This window comes from Eucalyptus grandis, chromosome 6, assembly GCF_016545825.1.
Source record: "Eucalyptus grandis isolate ANBG69807.140 chromosome 6, ASM1654582v1, whole genome shotgun sequence".
Classification (NCBI taxonomy): domain Eukaryota; kingdom Viridiplantae; phylum Streptophyta; class Magnoliopsida; order Myrtales; family Myrtaceae; genus Eucalyptus; species Eucalyptus grandis.
Genome location: NC_052617.1, coordinates 4,579,117 through 4,594,599, shown reverse-complemented (window position 1 = coordinate 4,594,599; position 15,483 = coordinate 4,579,117). Strand labels below are relative to the sequence as shown.

Genomic DNA, 15,483 nt, shown 5'->3' with positions numbered 1-15,483 from the left:
CATTCTTTTTCGAAGCTTTCTCGTATTTTCACGGGTCGCTTTATACCTTTTTAATTCTTGCTGTCGATGGAAGGCAAGAATCGCGTCATGCTTTTCGATAAAGAGAGGGAGAAAAAACACGGCTGCGAAATTGTTGACAAGTCGCCGATTCACTTTTTAACAGCCGAGGAGTAGTGCCCGACAGCTGATCTTAGCTAGAACACAAAACGTCGTGCCTCCGGAATTCTCAAAAGGAGAAAAAAAGACTGCACGATCGAACTTCCTCCCTTCTGGCAGATGACAGTACGTTCGGATTGCAGCGGCGGACCCTTTTAGGATGCACCGCCGATGGAAAGAGTGTGCGGGAATTCAAATCGCCGACTGATTGTCGGAACGAAAAGAAGACGAGGGCGATGGGAATCCTCGGATTTAGCTTCGTCCGTGTTCGCTAGGTCTACGGGGTTTTCTCAATTGGTAATTTCGGCTGCTGCTGAGTGCGGGAACGATAAGAAATGGGATGAAATGTGAGGGCGAAATCCATGATGGGCTTCGAAGATCATGTGATGGACATTCCTTCGATGCGCTAAACATGTTCTTGGAACTGACAAATTAGCCTAAAGTCGGAATGAATGCTAAAAAGAGTCTTTGAATCTATTGATCCCTTTCACTTTGATCAACTTAGCTTAAAGTATGATGAACACTTTAATCTTATGTGATATGATCTGTGTTGACGAGCTGCGTTGATATGGCTCATCTTTGAATTTTTTAAAACAAATTCTATCATTTCTTCTTCTTCTTTCTCTTTTTTTCCTATTTCTCTCTCGAGTCACTGGGCCCTCACCAATGGCCAGTGAAGGCCACCGAGAAATAGGGAAAAAAAGGAAAGATGAAAGAAAGAAAAATCTAGAAAAATAAAAAATATTTATATTACAAAAATCGCCAACACTAAATAAATGGTGTTGAATAGACTGTCATGTAAGTGATTACTGGCCAAAATTACCTAGAAAGATTACATCGGTAAATCTTGAAAAGATTGAGGACTAAACTGAAAAGTTGAAGATAATTTTCCTTCTAAAATATGCTACAACTTATTGCTACAGATACACTGTATCTATGTTGAGGGAAAACTACTTGCGAGTGATCCAGTATGACCCTCCCCTGTCGTGATTCGAATGGCCTTTGATTTAGTGTCTTCCCAATGGGGAACTGATGGACGAGACGGTCATCGCGAATCATTGCGATCGCACGTGAGGTGGCGCCACCAATTATGCCGCACGATGGAGAATTTATCGGTCCGAAGAAGCATGCCATGTTCTCGACCCTTGCATCCCCCCGCTTTGAATATGGCCACCCAAAAGCTTGAAATTCGATACAGAGCACCGATTTGTCCGGTTATTGTTACGGAAAATATTGCTGCCTTTGCCGGTTAATTTCGAAACTTCCAGTGCGGACCAGGGAATTGAGCTCGGGGGCACAGGAATTAGTTAGTAGCTAGCTCAGATAAGAGCTAGTAACGCAAAATTAATTAGTAGCTTACTCATGAAATATGATTGGCCGGCAAGACGAAGGAAAGTAGTAATTCAATAGGAATTGTTGAGTTTTTAGAAGATTGAAAACGTCGGTTAACAACTTGAATTAGGTTTTATAACACAAGATCAGTTGGTGACTTGATCGGAGAGAAAATTGGTAAATCACATAGGAGGATTGGTAAGATAATAGCTCGGTAGATTTAAGGAGTTGGTAAAAAGATGCAAATAAAAGTGGGTTAACACAAGGGAGGCCGGGCATTTACGAAAAAGAAATAGTAGTGACTAGCTCAAACTAAGAGTTTGGTAACATAGAGACAAGTTAAGTTGATTATCACTTTAATTAATGTTGGTAATCTCTATAAATAGTTGATAATATCCAAAAGGCAGCAAGTAAGGATATTATGTGACTTTAGATAAATAAACTAAATGTCGATGAGCAACTCGAATATGAGTCCTGTAAATCAAAATCAATCAGTAATTTATTGAAAGAAAAGCTGCAAAGTCACACAATAAAGATTACTAAATTCATATAGATTAAATTTAACATGTTCATAAAAAAGACGGATAAAATTTGGTATGCGACAAAGTTGATGAATTAAAGAAAATGAAATAAATAAATGTTTGTTAAAAAAAGAAGAAGTAAGTAACAGCCGATAAAGGGCATAAAAATTGGTAATTTCCAACAGTCAAAGAGTCCAGAGTTCCATAAAATTGTCGGTAAATTACCAACAAGTTATCGGGAAAATCAAGCCACCTCTAATTTTTTTTACAGTCAATTTCCCATTGTTTACAAACACTTTCAGAGATCTACTGACACGAAAGGGGAAAAAAGAAAGTCCCTTTTGTCTTTGGAATGGAGCGGTAAAATCGCATGTCGGATTTAGAGACGAAACATTGAGGGAGTTACGTTACACACGGACTTGGTCGAAGCGCCATCAACAGAAGACAAGCTCCGTCGACTTGCTCGCTCTTCTTCGACCTCGACTCTCGGGTCGATGAGCTCCCCGTCGCTCGCAAATTCCTTCAGTTCGAGAGAAAGCGCTCGCCCGACGTATCCCAATTCATGTTGCTCGTGCCAATGCAGAGCTTAATCGTAACTGCAGATGAATCCAACTGCAGCAACTGCTGATGCAATCAATTTCGATTCAGGAAAAAGGATGGGGCACGGAAGGAAAGGCAGGTGAAGGGTCATTAAATTTATCTCCAGCAAAAATGGGCCGGATGGACGGACCCGTCCCACCCAACATAACTGCGGGATCAACCGTCAGCTCAGAGAAATTAATGCTGTCAGGCCATCCTCTGACACCCCGGATCCAGGAGTCCAACAGACGATTCAAGGCAACGAAAAAGGAAGGGGGGAAAATGAAGGAGACGAGTTCAGACATATCTGGTTCAGCTGTCCCCATTTATGGAACCCCATCTCTCGCTTCTTTAAGGACGACGAAAAGGTCGTCCCCGATGACAACTCATCGTCCGGGCCGGGGGAGGATGAGAGAGATCCAGTTTGCAAAATTCAAGCTCGAGACGTGTCGAGTGTTTCATGAGTTTTTTTGAATCGAAAGGACTGTACGCACGTGCCCTAGTGGTGATGTCGAATTGTCACGCGAAAGTGACTATAGGGCTGCCGGCTGATGGCCTCTTTCATGTTCTTCTTCCATGTCAAGAAAAAAAAAGAATTGGAAGGGCTTGGGAGAAGATTGATTTTCTAGCCTGTGACTTGCACGGGCTCGGATGATGTTTTCCGGATCCATCAGGGCCGAACTGAGCGCGCTTGACGTTTCCCCTGGATGGCGTGTCGAGGCCGTCAATTTTCGTTGAGAAATATTTAGGTGGTATGAGCATTGGAAAGATCCGAGATTAGCTAGACCATTACGCCACTAATGATGCCAAGGTTGTTGTATATATATGCCTGGTTTTACCAAATTTGAGGCCATCTAGATCTCCTCTTTCGGCGCGTCTCGGGCCTCTATATACACATTGCCTTTGTCCCTCGAGCCTGTGAGCTTAGTCTCGTTGATATCTCTGGGCTTCATGCCTGAAAGTGTGACATTTGGATCCTCACTTAGTAAAATTGAGCACTCTTGGAATACCAAGCCATCATCACTGCATCACTAAGCTCGCCACTGTATCATGACACTATCGCACCAATCCACCACATCGCCTAGCCACTGCCACCATGGCACCACTACGGTGCGCGCCGAATACCCTCTGGATCCTAGCCGCTTCTTCATGAAATTTGCCAAAGTGGATTTATTTGAGCCCAAAAGAGAATCACGCCCATGGAGAGGTAAAAGGCCAAAATGACCAGCCCCAAAACCAGTTGCTCAATTTTTTAGCTGTCAACTTGGTAAACTGAAATTCACCACCATTAGCCACAATGAACCCCAAAGTCGCCAGCTGCCTCTCATACAAACTTGGCAATTAACCAAAGAAGGTTAAGCCAAAGCAAGCCACGTACTTGCAATTTTTGACAAGCTGTTAAGAAGATGCATGAGGATTTCCATCCAAAGTCCATGTTCAACCCCAAGTTCCGCCTCCTGAAGCAGTCACAGTAAGGAATGTTGACCAAGGGAGACGTCCAAAGGTGGCAGAAAGTGGGCATAAAACTAGCCCTTCACCCATTTCGTTCAATCTTCAGCAAAAACCCTCACCAATTTTCTTCTTCTTCATTCCCTAACCAGAGCATCACAGCCCCTCATTTCGTCACGCCACAACCACGAACAACCCTCATTCTGCTAGCCTAACATCGTATAGCTCTCATCGCCCGCCATCCCGCCATCTTAGCCGCCATCGACAAGCATTGAGGCAAGTAGACGTCGACCATTCTATAATATGCGAATTCCATCATTGCTTGATGAGACGTATTCCTTCGGATTTGAGGTTAGCGTTAGTTTTGTCGCAATTCGTGTGATGATGGGCGGTTGTGCTGCAACTAGTTTGGTTGGGTCAATCAATTTTTGTGGTCTTTACGGTAAAGTTCAATTCTCGACCGCTAGTTCGGACGAGGGCCACTAGACTGAAGTAATTGGGTTATGGTTTAGGATTTGCGATTTTGGGTTGACGATGTGCTTGGAATATGAGGCGTGAACCATCGGTCTTTATTCTTGATAAGGGGTTACTCAATTGCTTTACTTTGGTTTTCTCTTTTTACTTGTTTTCCTGGTAAATTTTTCTTTTGTGGGTTTCTTTTGCTTAATGATTCGGTTTCATGAGAGGTAAATAGTTCCCAAAATGATAGTGACACAACTCATATCTTGGTTCTTGGTTTCAGTACCTTATTTCTAGAAAAATTTAATTTGGCATTGGCAATACCAAAAATGTTTTCGATTGAATTATTGAATCGCCGCACCATGATATGAATTTGATGGATGCCATCGATTCTTGGGACGACAATGTCCCGGGTGTCAAGATGCCTAGAGGGGTGTAACATGGTGCCCTCCGAATGCCTAGGGGATGTAATAAGGGCTTCTGGAGGTCCTCGAGATGCTAGTTGAGATGCGAGATGCTTGGAGGGGTGTAATATGGCGCCATTCGGATGCTTGGGGGATGTAATAAGGGCCCTTGGAAGTCCTCGCAATGCCAATTGGCGTGCAAGATGCCTGAAGGGGTGCAACACAGTTCCCTTCATGGTAGTTGAACCTAGACTAAATATAAGTTTTGAAGTTCCCAAATGTCCATTTACTTCCTAATATATTGTTTTTGTGAATTTCTTTTAAAGCTACTGCAAATTGAATTATTTTGATTTCGTATATTTTATATTTTGGATTTCATCAAACGGGTAGTGGTAGATTCATGTAGACTAGTAGGCTTTTGCTTGTTGAGCGTCACGCTCACCCTTAGTGGATTATCATTTTTTTAAAACATGTAGATATGCCTCTACTACCCACGTCCTCCATGATCCTCTACGGTGTCCCGATAGATCTCACATGGAACCAGACAAAGCAGGACAAATCCGACTTCCCGGAGGTCACATTCATTCTGATCACTACGATCCTGACTATCAATGCTAACCTCCCATTGGGCCCAATGCTGATTGGGTTGTTGCCTTCCATGCTAGAATCCGTGGGTGTACAATAAGGCCACTCCCACTCCCAGATGGCGATGACGATGGAGAGAGCGAGGTCAAGTAAGATGAGGATCCGACGACAAGGGTGGCATTTTTAGCTAGACCATGACTTATTATGTTGGCGGCCATGTAAATAAACACTAGGATGGTCGAGGCAGTATTTTAAATGGAATTTCAGATACAGCAAGGAGAAGGAACATTTTGATTCTTGATGTACCAATCTAGGTTGTCTACAATATATAAATAAAGAAATGAAAGTGGCTGGTTTTATATTTCTATGTGCGTTGATTGAAATTATAGTGTACTGATTTGTTATTATGCGTTTCCGCTTGCTTAAAAAAATCGAAAGAATTGTATAGTCACTTTAGCCACGAGACACGTGTTGGGAGTGTGATAGAAAGTTGGTCACTAATGATAAAGAAAGAACACTAATGATGCTTAATGCTAGAATTCCAGTTCCCGGGGCCCCTTATGCTGAGATCGATGTAACGCGGGCCTAGTTCCAGCAAAAGAAGCAATTTAATTCAATTCGTGCCTTAACTTTTTTGCACAAAAGCCTTCTTCATCACTGCATCCTCTCAAAACGTGAAGGCCAAGGCCCATCAAAGTCCCTCACTTTCCACAGCAGCAGCTGAAAAAGGAAAGTCTCGTCCCCACAATCGAAGGACGTAAGGCGATTTTACTCTGTGCCTCCAGAAGCCTCTGTTCACACGCCAAAAAAATTCTCCCTGATCAAGCCGTATTAGTTCTTTTATTGTAGAGAGGGAAAAAAAAAAAAAAACCCGAGAGAGGGCGACTAGCATAGCCACCCGCCAAGACCTCGTCCCCGCATTGGATCGTCTCGATCGGACCACAGAAAATTAGAGCTCTAGACCGACTTCACGAGAGGTACATCTGAAATGGGTCGCCCGTCGACATGGCTCGCTCGAAAAGTGCCAATCCGGTATGAGCATTCTCCAACTTGGGTTTGACTTAGAAGATCAAATGCTAGGACTCCTAGGATTTGACCGTCCGACTAGCAGAACTAGGGATGCAATCTCGATGAATTTGGGCTAGGGATCTCTAAAGTCCTACAACCTTAACTCAGTTAGCATAATTTCATTCAGTATCGAGCAAACCCGACCCAATGCAACAGCATGGTTAGGGGATCTGATTCGAGAAAGAAGTGAAATATCCTCGGCCGTTCAATTCAAACATTTCTTAGTAGAAAGTTACAGCATTATTTGTTTCGTGAAGAAATGAATGATTTTTCAAAAATAATAATTTGTACCACTCTAAAAAAAATGAATAAATGAAAAATGAAAAATCTTTTGATAAAAACCATTGTTAATAATGAGAACTTTTTCATTGACTAATTTTATTCAATTAAAACAAGCGATCATTTTTTAGTAAAATATTTTATCAAATCATTCATTTTTTTATGAAACAAACATAATCTACAAATTAAAACTTAAATAAATAAATAAATATAAAAATAATAATTCACTACACAAAATGCGAATGGCTAGTTCGCAATTGCAACCCGAAACGCATCTAATTAGTAAGTGTGTACAAAAGAATTGGACACAACCCAACATCAGACCAGATTGGCCTAGAACCAATGTTCTCATGAGGATTGGCTCGAATCCTAGTTCCAATTTACTAGAGCTGGCAATTTTGATCTAGTTCCTAATTCTACGCATGGAACCGCCTATACAGACCAAACATGTGTGTGTATTTACATATATATTCTTAATTTTGAAGTTTTGACTTTTCGTATCAAAAACTAAGTTTCCTCTTTGCCTCTCTCCATCTTTGACGTCACTCATCTTGCGACCTCGCCTCCCTCTCTTGCTCTCGCTCTAGGTGGCCTACGGCCTCGTCGATCCTTTTCTCACTCTTGCTCTAAATTGCCACTGGCCTCATTGCTCCCTCGTCGCTCTTGCTCTCATTTACCTCCCGCCTTTGACTTTGTCACTCACTCTCAATTCTCACTTCTCTTTTGAAGTGGGGACATTTTGACTGGTTCTCAAATGGATTCATGAAATTAATTGGCGAATTCCGATTTTAATTTTTCGAAACACGTCCTTAGTGGATAGTTCTTGATGCTCATCCTAGACTCAATTACCTCTGCTAATCACCACCTTTTTGGCAGTCGACCTGGTCAGTTTTCCAATGGGGGATCACCATGACTTTCGCAGCTTGGAGTGCTCCAGATGCAAATGCTGCCGTGCCTTGCGGGATTAGAAAGAGTACTCCGCGAGGTTTGATTGATCATTCACGCCTAATCAGAGCGTACATTATGCATTATATATTCGCATTGAATTTGATAAATAATAGAAAAAAGGGCCTTCTGTCACTTCCTTCATTACGCAATTTGATCTTGCATTGGGGTTGAATCTTTCCAGGTCAAGAGATCATTTAGAATCTCGGCGAAGAGAATTGATTTATGTCGATTTCTTTCTCTTCTTAATGTAGGGAAAAATAAAGGAAGATTCTCTCGCGATTAGTGCCGGAGGAAAAAGGGTTTGCACGCTAATCCTCAAATTTAATAAGGAGGATAGGATAAAATTTGGGGTTTGGGGGCGGTCGGTGATAAGAACATTATCATCAACAGCTAATTGAGCTTATCAATTAGGTTTTTTCTTCTTATGTAAAAGCCCTACCTAACCTAAATATCAACTTAATAAGGCAGGTTGATCATCAAGAACGTGCGGATCCATCTATTTGTCTAACCGGTCTACATTAAACGGGCATCAATTTCTCAGTTAGCATATTAATCAAAATTATGGGGTTCCGTTGACCTGGTCTTTTGACTTTAGTCACAATGCGACGCACCAAGAGTCCTACCAAGAGTCCTAAAACTTAGTGTGCATTATAAAGTGTTATAGAGATTTTCGACCGACAATTTAAGTGATAGTACTTTAAATATGTTTTCAATTAAATTCTTATGTTAAATTTGATGGAAATTATACGCATTGGAATGTGGCATGACACGATAGGAGATTTCTATCGAACTTAACAATAGAGGTGAGCGGTTCTAGGTTTTACGTAAATTCTACGTACAACTTAGAACCTACTTATTAGAACAAGTCCCTCATTTTATGGAACCTGAAACTTACCCTACATACTCTAGAACCTTGAACCTACTTTATTACAGATTCCAAAATTAGTTCTAGGACCTACTTAAGTTTCATTTTATTATTAATTGAACAATTGCAGTGAATTATCACATTTAATAACCACCACTTGTTACTTCAATTCACTGACCATAACTTATATTTAAACACACGAAAAATAAAAAACATTACTACAGTTAAAGTCTTAATCATAAAATGGAAGTTCGGACTAGTGATTTTAGCTTATACAATCATCGTTAAATGTTATGAAATATCGTAAGATCGCATGAAAACATAAACCAAGAAAAACACAAACTTATTTCAAGTTATGGGTTACAAATTTCAAGTTTCATATTCCAACCTATCCGTTGAAACAAATTTTCCAATTTTTTGAACTTGAAACCTACCCTACATACGTTAGAACCATGCTCAACCCTACTTAACGAACAATTTTGGTTGAAAAACTAACTATTGTATTAGATTACTCATAAAAAAAGTTTAAGCTTAAATTAGACTAACTAATTATGTTTTTTTTCTTTAAAAAAAATAGTGTACTTATTCTTTTTCAATCTGGAATAAGAAAGGTTTCGTAGCCTGTAGGTACACGTAAGTCGCAATTGACTTCGAACTACATTTCTTATTTGATTTTGGGCAAGTTTGTTTGTGTTTAAATAAGAGCAAAACTCTTTCTTAAAAAAAAAAAAAAAAAAAAAAAAAAAAAAAAAAGCAAAAGCAAAAGCAATTTTTGACACAACTCGTTTGCACAACACGACAAGCAATTAAACTGGTTCGGATTTGACATAAACGAATTTGTGTGTTGGATGATATGATAAAAAAAACGGCATGTAATACAATTGAGAAGTAATATGAAGTGATATCTACTCATAATTTATAGAAGGGTTATGGTACAACCATATATTTTTAAACAAGATAATGTGTCGACCTACGGGACATGTATCATAATCAAATTAGTTGCATAGTGTGTAGTTTTTTTTTTTTTTTTTTAAATTTATGACCGAGGATCCGCCGGAGCGGGGTCTCATGAGCCTCCGCGATAGAGGCCCAATAACGATTGTACCTCGGGGGAAACTAACCCAACAATCCACTGCCCACCGCCGAGGCTCCACTTTAATTGCTAACAACGTAGGGTTTCGAACCCTTGACCTCATTCGCTAGATGAGAGATTTCAACCAACTGTGCTACCCACGGATGGGTGTCATGTAGTGTTTGTGCTAAGGTAATTTGACGTGTTCATTAAATGGGTTGTGTTTTGATTAAAACTATTAGTGGTAAACTAATGTTTTAATAGGATACAACATCAACAACATGACATGGCGGATCCATGGATCACGGTGATCATAATCATTAATTTTGAAATTTTATTCACTTAGGATTCGCATGATTAACAACGGTTACGATGGGCTTGACACATTGAGACATGACTCCAAGGTAACATAAGGGCGTGCATGGTTGTGTTCTTTTGTTCTATTTATGAACAAAAAGTTTTGTTTTTATTTCCGAGAATAAAAATTTTTTTTTTTGTTAGAAACAAAAAACATAAACGCGTTTATTTGCATTTTTACTCAAAATCATTTTTTTGTTCTCGGAACAAAATTGGAACGGAAATAAGAAAAAAAAAAAGTTATTTTTTTGTTTGGAAACACTTTTGAATAATAAATTTTCTCTCTCCTTTCTTTTCTTCTCTTTTTTTTCTTCATTTCTTTTCTTCTCTTTTTTCTCTTCTTCTTTTCTTCTTCTTTTTTCTTTGACTAGTTGCCGGCCTCGGCCATGGCTAGCGACCGGCCATCGAGGACCGACAACCTCGCCGGAGCGTCACCAGGGGCCAATGGCGCTCGACCACTCGGGCGAGGCCGAGCTCGCCTAGCTAAGGCGAGGCCGAGCCTCGCCCAACCACGACGAGGCTCGACCTCACGGGGCCGGCGAGCCTCACCGTGGCTAGGCGAGGCTGCCGGCCAAAAAGAAAAAAAAAAAAAGAAAAAGAAAAAAATTAAAAAAAATTAAAAGAAACAAAAAAGAATATAAATTTATCAAACGTGTTTTTATTTTTTTATTAAACGCGTAAGTTTTCAAGCGTCTTTCGGGTAAAAATTATTTAGGAATAGAAATAGTTAGACAATTTTGAATAGAAACATAAATAAATGCACCCAAAGTCCCACACGGATATTACATCATCATTATGTATATAACCCTCTCTAAGTTTTGTAATGAAGAATAAGAATCTTGTTAATGGATAATCCATTTCACGCATGAAACTAAGTCAATCCAAAAAAATATATATATTCAATTTCCAAATTATTAGTTACGCATGTCACCGAGGACAATGCACGACTGAATCCTCTTTCAAACTTTATGAGATTTCTCTAATGGAAAAAAAAAGCACTCATCTAACTAAACTTTCTAGAACAATTCACCGATCCACGCCATCGATTGGTGGTCAGAAAAACAAAATACAGCGGAGGTTGTTCTTCACGATAATGGAAAACGACGGTGATGATAGGCTGATCTGATGCATCAATGGCGGGACCCGTTTTCATCGAAAAAAAAAGGAAGAAGAAGAAAAAGGAGAAATTCCTCCTCACCAGTCGCCACCACCACCATTAAAATTACAGGTGAGGCATCTCCATCTTCCTTCCCGCACTCAACACGGCGGCAACATCGTACTCTCTTTTTGGACAATTTGCAGGGGAAACTTCCGATGCAGACAAAAAACAGAACGCGAGTTAAACACCAATCGCCATGATCTGATCAATTAACGCTAGCAACGTCTCATCTCTCTCATTCGCCAACTGGGGTTCCTCTGTACACCGAAAACTTTGCAGACAATCCTGCGGTCCCTCTCGTCTTCGGATCAAAACTGGTACCCGGAAAGAAGGGAAAAAAAAAGAAAAAAACAGGGGAAAAAGGAAGAAAGGAACGATTTTTAACACACCCATTTACAAGTAAATTCTCGATATGCGGTTTTTCTGTACGTCTTGGTTCTTGTTTGATTCGTCGTCGTTGTCGTCGTCGTCGTCAGCTCGAGACCTCCTCCAGAAGCTTGTACCGCCTGACCTTGCTCCGGAACCCCTGCCTCGGGACCACGTGCGAAATCTCCTCCGATGTCGTCCTCCTCAGCTTCTCCTCGAGCTCTCCCTTGGTGATGATCCGCTTCCTGATCGGCGTCGTCGGGGACGAGATCCTCTCCGGGGATCTCTCCTTCTTGATCCTGCCGCAGCCCAAGGCTTGCAGATGCAGGGGAGGGGGTCTCTGCTGGCGATCGTCGTCGATCCTGCCCCTCCTCAGCCTCCTGCCGCTCTTGCCGTCGCTATCCGGTTCCGCCCCGCTCTTGCGCGGCGAATTGGAATCCGACGAGTTCTGCTGCTGGGTCTTGACGACGGGGCCGCCCTCGTCTCGGCCGTCCTGACCGAGGCACCAGTTGCAGACTCGGTAGGTCTCGGCCTTCGGGTAGAGATTGCTGCAGTACCTGCACCGATTCCGCCATCGAAACGAGCAGACATTGTGAGGTTAACGCAACGAACGGCGGCAGATGCCCGGGTTTATCGCGGGGATGGGGGTGCGCACGTAAACGTGCGTTACCTGTGTTGAGATCTGAACTGGCAGATCCTGCACTGAAAAAGCTCATCGGTCAAGCCGTGGTCGCCGCACATGCAGCACTCCACGCTCGATTGCGGTGACGGTGGGACGATCGACGCTTTGCCTGCTGGAGTCATTATTTCGGTCTCATGTGGAGACAGACAGAGAACAGAGGAAAAGATCCGAGTTTTGACGGGAGGCAGAGTCGCCCTGCACCAGCACCACGAAAACAGAGGAATAAGAAAAACCGACAAAGGCGGAGCGAATTTATATATTTTCTTGGGGTAGGGGATCGTATGATGTTTTCTCTGTATATATTTCTGTAACATTCATGTCGCTGTCCCCGCGTGTCCGCAAGGCCATTTAGCAATTTTGTATCCGATGCCAGGGGGAAGGCGTCATAATGGAGAGGAGAAGGAGAAGAAGAAGAGGCTCTGCTTTTTTTGTGGGGAAAAAGGTCATAATCGCTGGGATTATATTCGGTATTTTTTTAGTATATCGTATACAAACGAAATAAAAAGTGATTGCAGCATATCTTTATCTATATTTGGCTATGAATATGATGTTGCATAATCAGCACGAAACTTTCTTCTTCTTTTTTCTGATTTGTGCTTTTTCAAAAGGAGCAAAAATAGCTCCTTTGCTCTGTTTTTCTTTGGCAATTTTTCGTGCTCTCCGCCATAAGCGACAGTGATATTATTAAAATATGTGATCCAGGTGTCTCGTCGCAATTTGTGTCCCTCGGTTTCTCCTTAATGATCTGTAACTACAACTTGCGTAGGTAAATATTCGAACATAGAAAATGTCCCACTTAGTTATCGAGTTGACTTGGTAATCTTAACCGTCGGATATGCACCACGTGACAAGAGTTGTTAAAACCTAACCTCCCTTCCATCGTATCTTTCACCCTTCTTCTTTCTCTAATCCCTGCCCTCCCCTCTCTCAGACCAGCACAATGCCAGAGCAGCCGCCGCCGATCTTCCCCGACACCTCCGGGGACTTCACATCCGGAGTTTGAGCGCCACGGCAGCACCGATCCACCTCCATATCCGCCGAATCCCCTCGATACATCTGAGCGATTCATTTCTTAAACCCACGAGTCAATCCTCCTACACATTCGAGATCAACCGTATCGAATATACTTACAACGTACATAAATGAGTAATCCCAATCACAGATTCGGGATCATTTTTTTCACACGCACGACCCTAAAGTTCACCAACTCGTACCATCACACACCAAACTAATTGGACTAAAAGATGCACGTAGATTTCGAGAAATGAAAATAAGTTCTCGATGAAATTAGCAAATGAGCAGGGCCCATCATTCGGGATGGATGGATGGAAATGAGTACTTTAGGGCAAGATTGCTGGGAATCTGTTTGCCACAATAAGGCAAGAATCTCGTTTATTAGGGGCATGTGTGCCAGACAATGATTTAGTTAACGCAGACAACAAGTACTAAACTTAAATTATTCCTCTATTATTACAGAGCCTATATACTAAGCTGACTTTTTCCGCCTAAAATTATTTGGTGGGTTAGGGGCTTCTGAGCCCCTTCCATTCTGCTCGATTGGAGCGTCGGTGATCATTGATATGAAACTGATGGTGATCTTGATTCGATCGCCGTACCAAACTTGTTATCATTGGCTGCTCTCCTCTCGCCTGCCACGGTAGGTGAAGCAACTCTTCAATCAATCGAAGACAGTTTTATGGGCTATAGAACTCAATTAACAAATCGTTAAAAAATTTCGAAACTAAATCACTAAAATTGAAAAGTTAATGGTTAAATTAGCCGTCATGTCATAAATTTAAGATTATTTTTTAGACAGCTATCTATTAATTAGTAAGTCGCAGTTGCATATGGGATCTGTGTTTACACTCAACTGAAAATGAATGAGCAAATGTCCATTCGAGAACTCTGAGGAGCTGGTATCAATTTACACCTAATTTGCTCCGTACACGGTTCCTCCAACCCCCACCTGACGATCCGACCAGACGAAATTTCCCTTGATCATGATGCCGATCGAAACGGAAACCGATTTTGCCGATCCTTTCTTGTGTTCGAATGCGAAACCGAGCTTTTTCCGCAATCCACGGTGAATTTCGGTGATCATGTATACGACACTTTAGGTGAATGGAAGAATCTGGAACGTGGAGGGATTCGTTGACTCTCTCGAATTGGTGGTGACTTGGAGCGTGTGGAATGCACCGTCAATTGGGGCCACACGTTTTCCAGATTCTTTGCTGTGTAATCGCCTAATGGAAGAATCTAGAACCCCCCAGATCTCTTTTCTTTTATGAAAAAGAAGGTATAATATTTTTCCAATTCCAAAAATTGGAGAGATTGCAAGCTTATCGCCCTATTCAAAGGTCACCAAGCCAGAACTTTACTTGGCTTTTAACACATCTCAAATGCTAAAGGTCACCAAACCAGAATTTTACTTGGCTTTTAACACATCTCAAATGCTAAAGCGAAAGTCTGGAGTGAAGACTCGAAGAGATCGTAGATCCCGGAGTTCGGGGCGAGGCCTGAACATCAACTACTAGGCTCGAATTACGTTCTTGAGCACAGGATGATGAGCAATGAAATGGAGATCCACGATGCAGATGCAAAGGCAACTGCGGATTACCAGTTGTGCACGACGGAATTTTTTATTAGGTCCACCATTGGGGCGATGGGAATTTACACGGTCGTTATTGAATAGTTGACATATGAAGGAATCCCATTACAAAATGAATCCCGGATAAACTCGCCGCACCCCGCAAACCATTGAATTTTCTTATACCGACAGTGGAACTAGCAATAATACTCGATACATATAGTAACGCCAATTTAACATGCTAAGAATTATCAGCCTTATTAATTGGGGGGAGGTCACTTGGGCCTTGGAAGCAATTCAGTCCACAGCCCGTTCCATCTAACGGATCGTCGGGGGTAAGCAAAGACATGTTCTCAATTTCACAGAGAAAGGCACCGAACTTTCATTGGTAAAGATAACTCTCAAATGTCGCATTAAAGTACGTGTAAATTACGCTGGAGCGTCGAGTAGAAAGACGGCAATTCCAATCGCGATGCGCGCTCTCTGTCTCATGAGACAGAGATCGCAATCACAGAAGCATCATAAATATCAAACGACCCCCAAGAGACAGAAGCATGAAAGGAATGATTTAGCTGCGAATTTCCCTAACCCCAACTTAGATCGCCTACATGAAAC

At 41.7% G+C, this 15,483-nt stretch overlaps 1 protein-coding gene across 1 annotated transcript; it reads right to left on the bottom strand.

Moving 5' to 3' along the window:
- Positions 1-11,413: 11,413 nt before the first annotated feature.
- LOC104448014 (hypothetical protein) lies at positions 11,414-12,700 on the bottom strand. Its single transcript, XM_010061781.3, has 2 exons — positions 12,270-12,700; positions 11,414-12,156 (listed from the first exon to the last, which is right to left on the bottom strand). Exons 1-2 carry the CDS (start codon positions 12,593-12,595, stop codon positions 11,706-11,708), a joined length of 777 nt encoding a protein of 258 aa, XP_010060083.2. The 5' UTR covers positions 12,596-12,700; the 3' UTR covers positions 11,414-11,705.
- Positions 12,701-15,483: the final 2,783 nt, after the last annotated feature.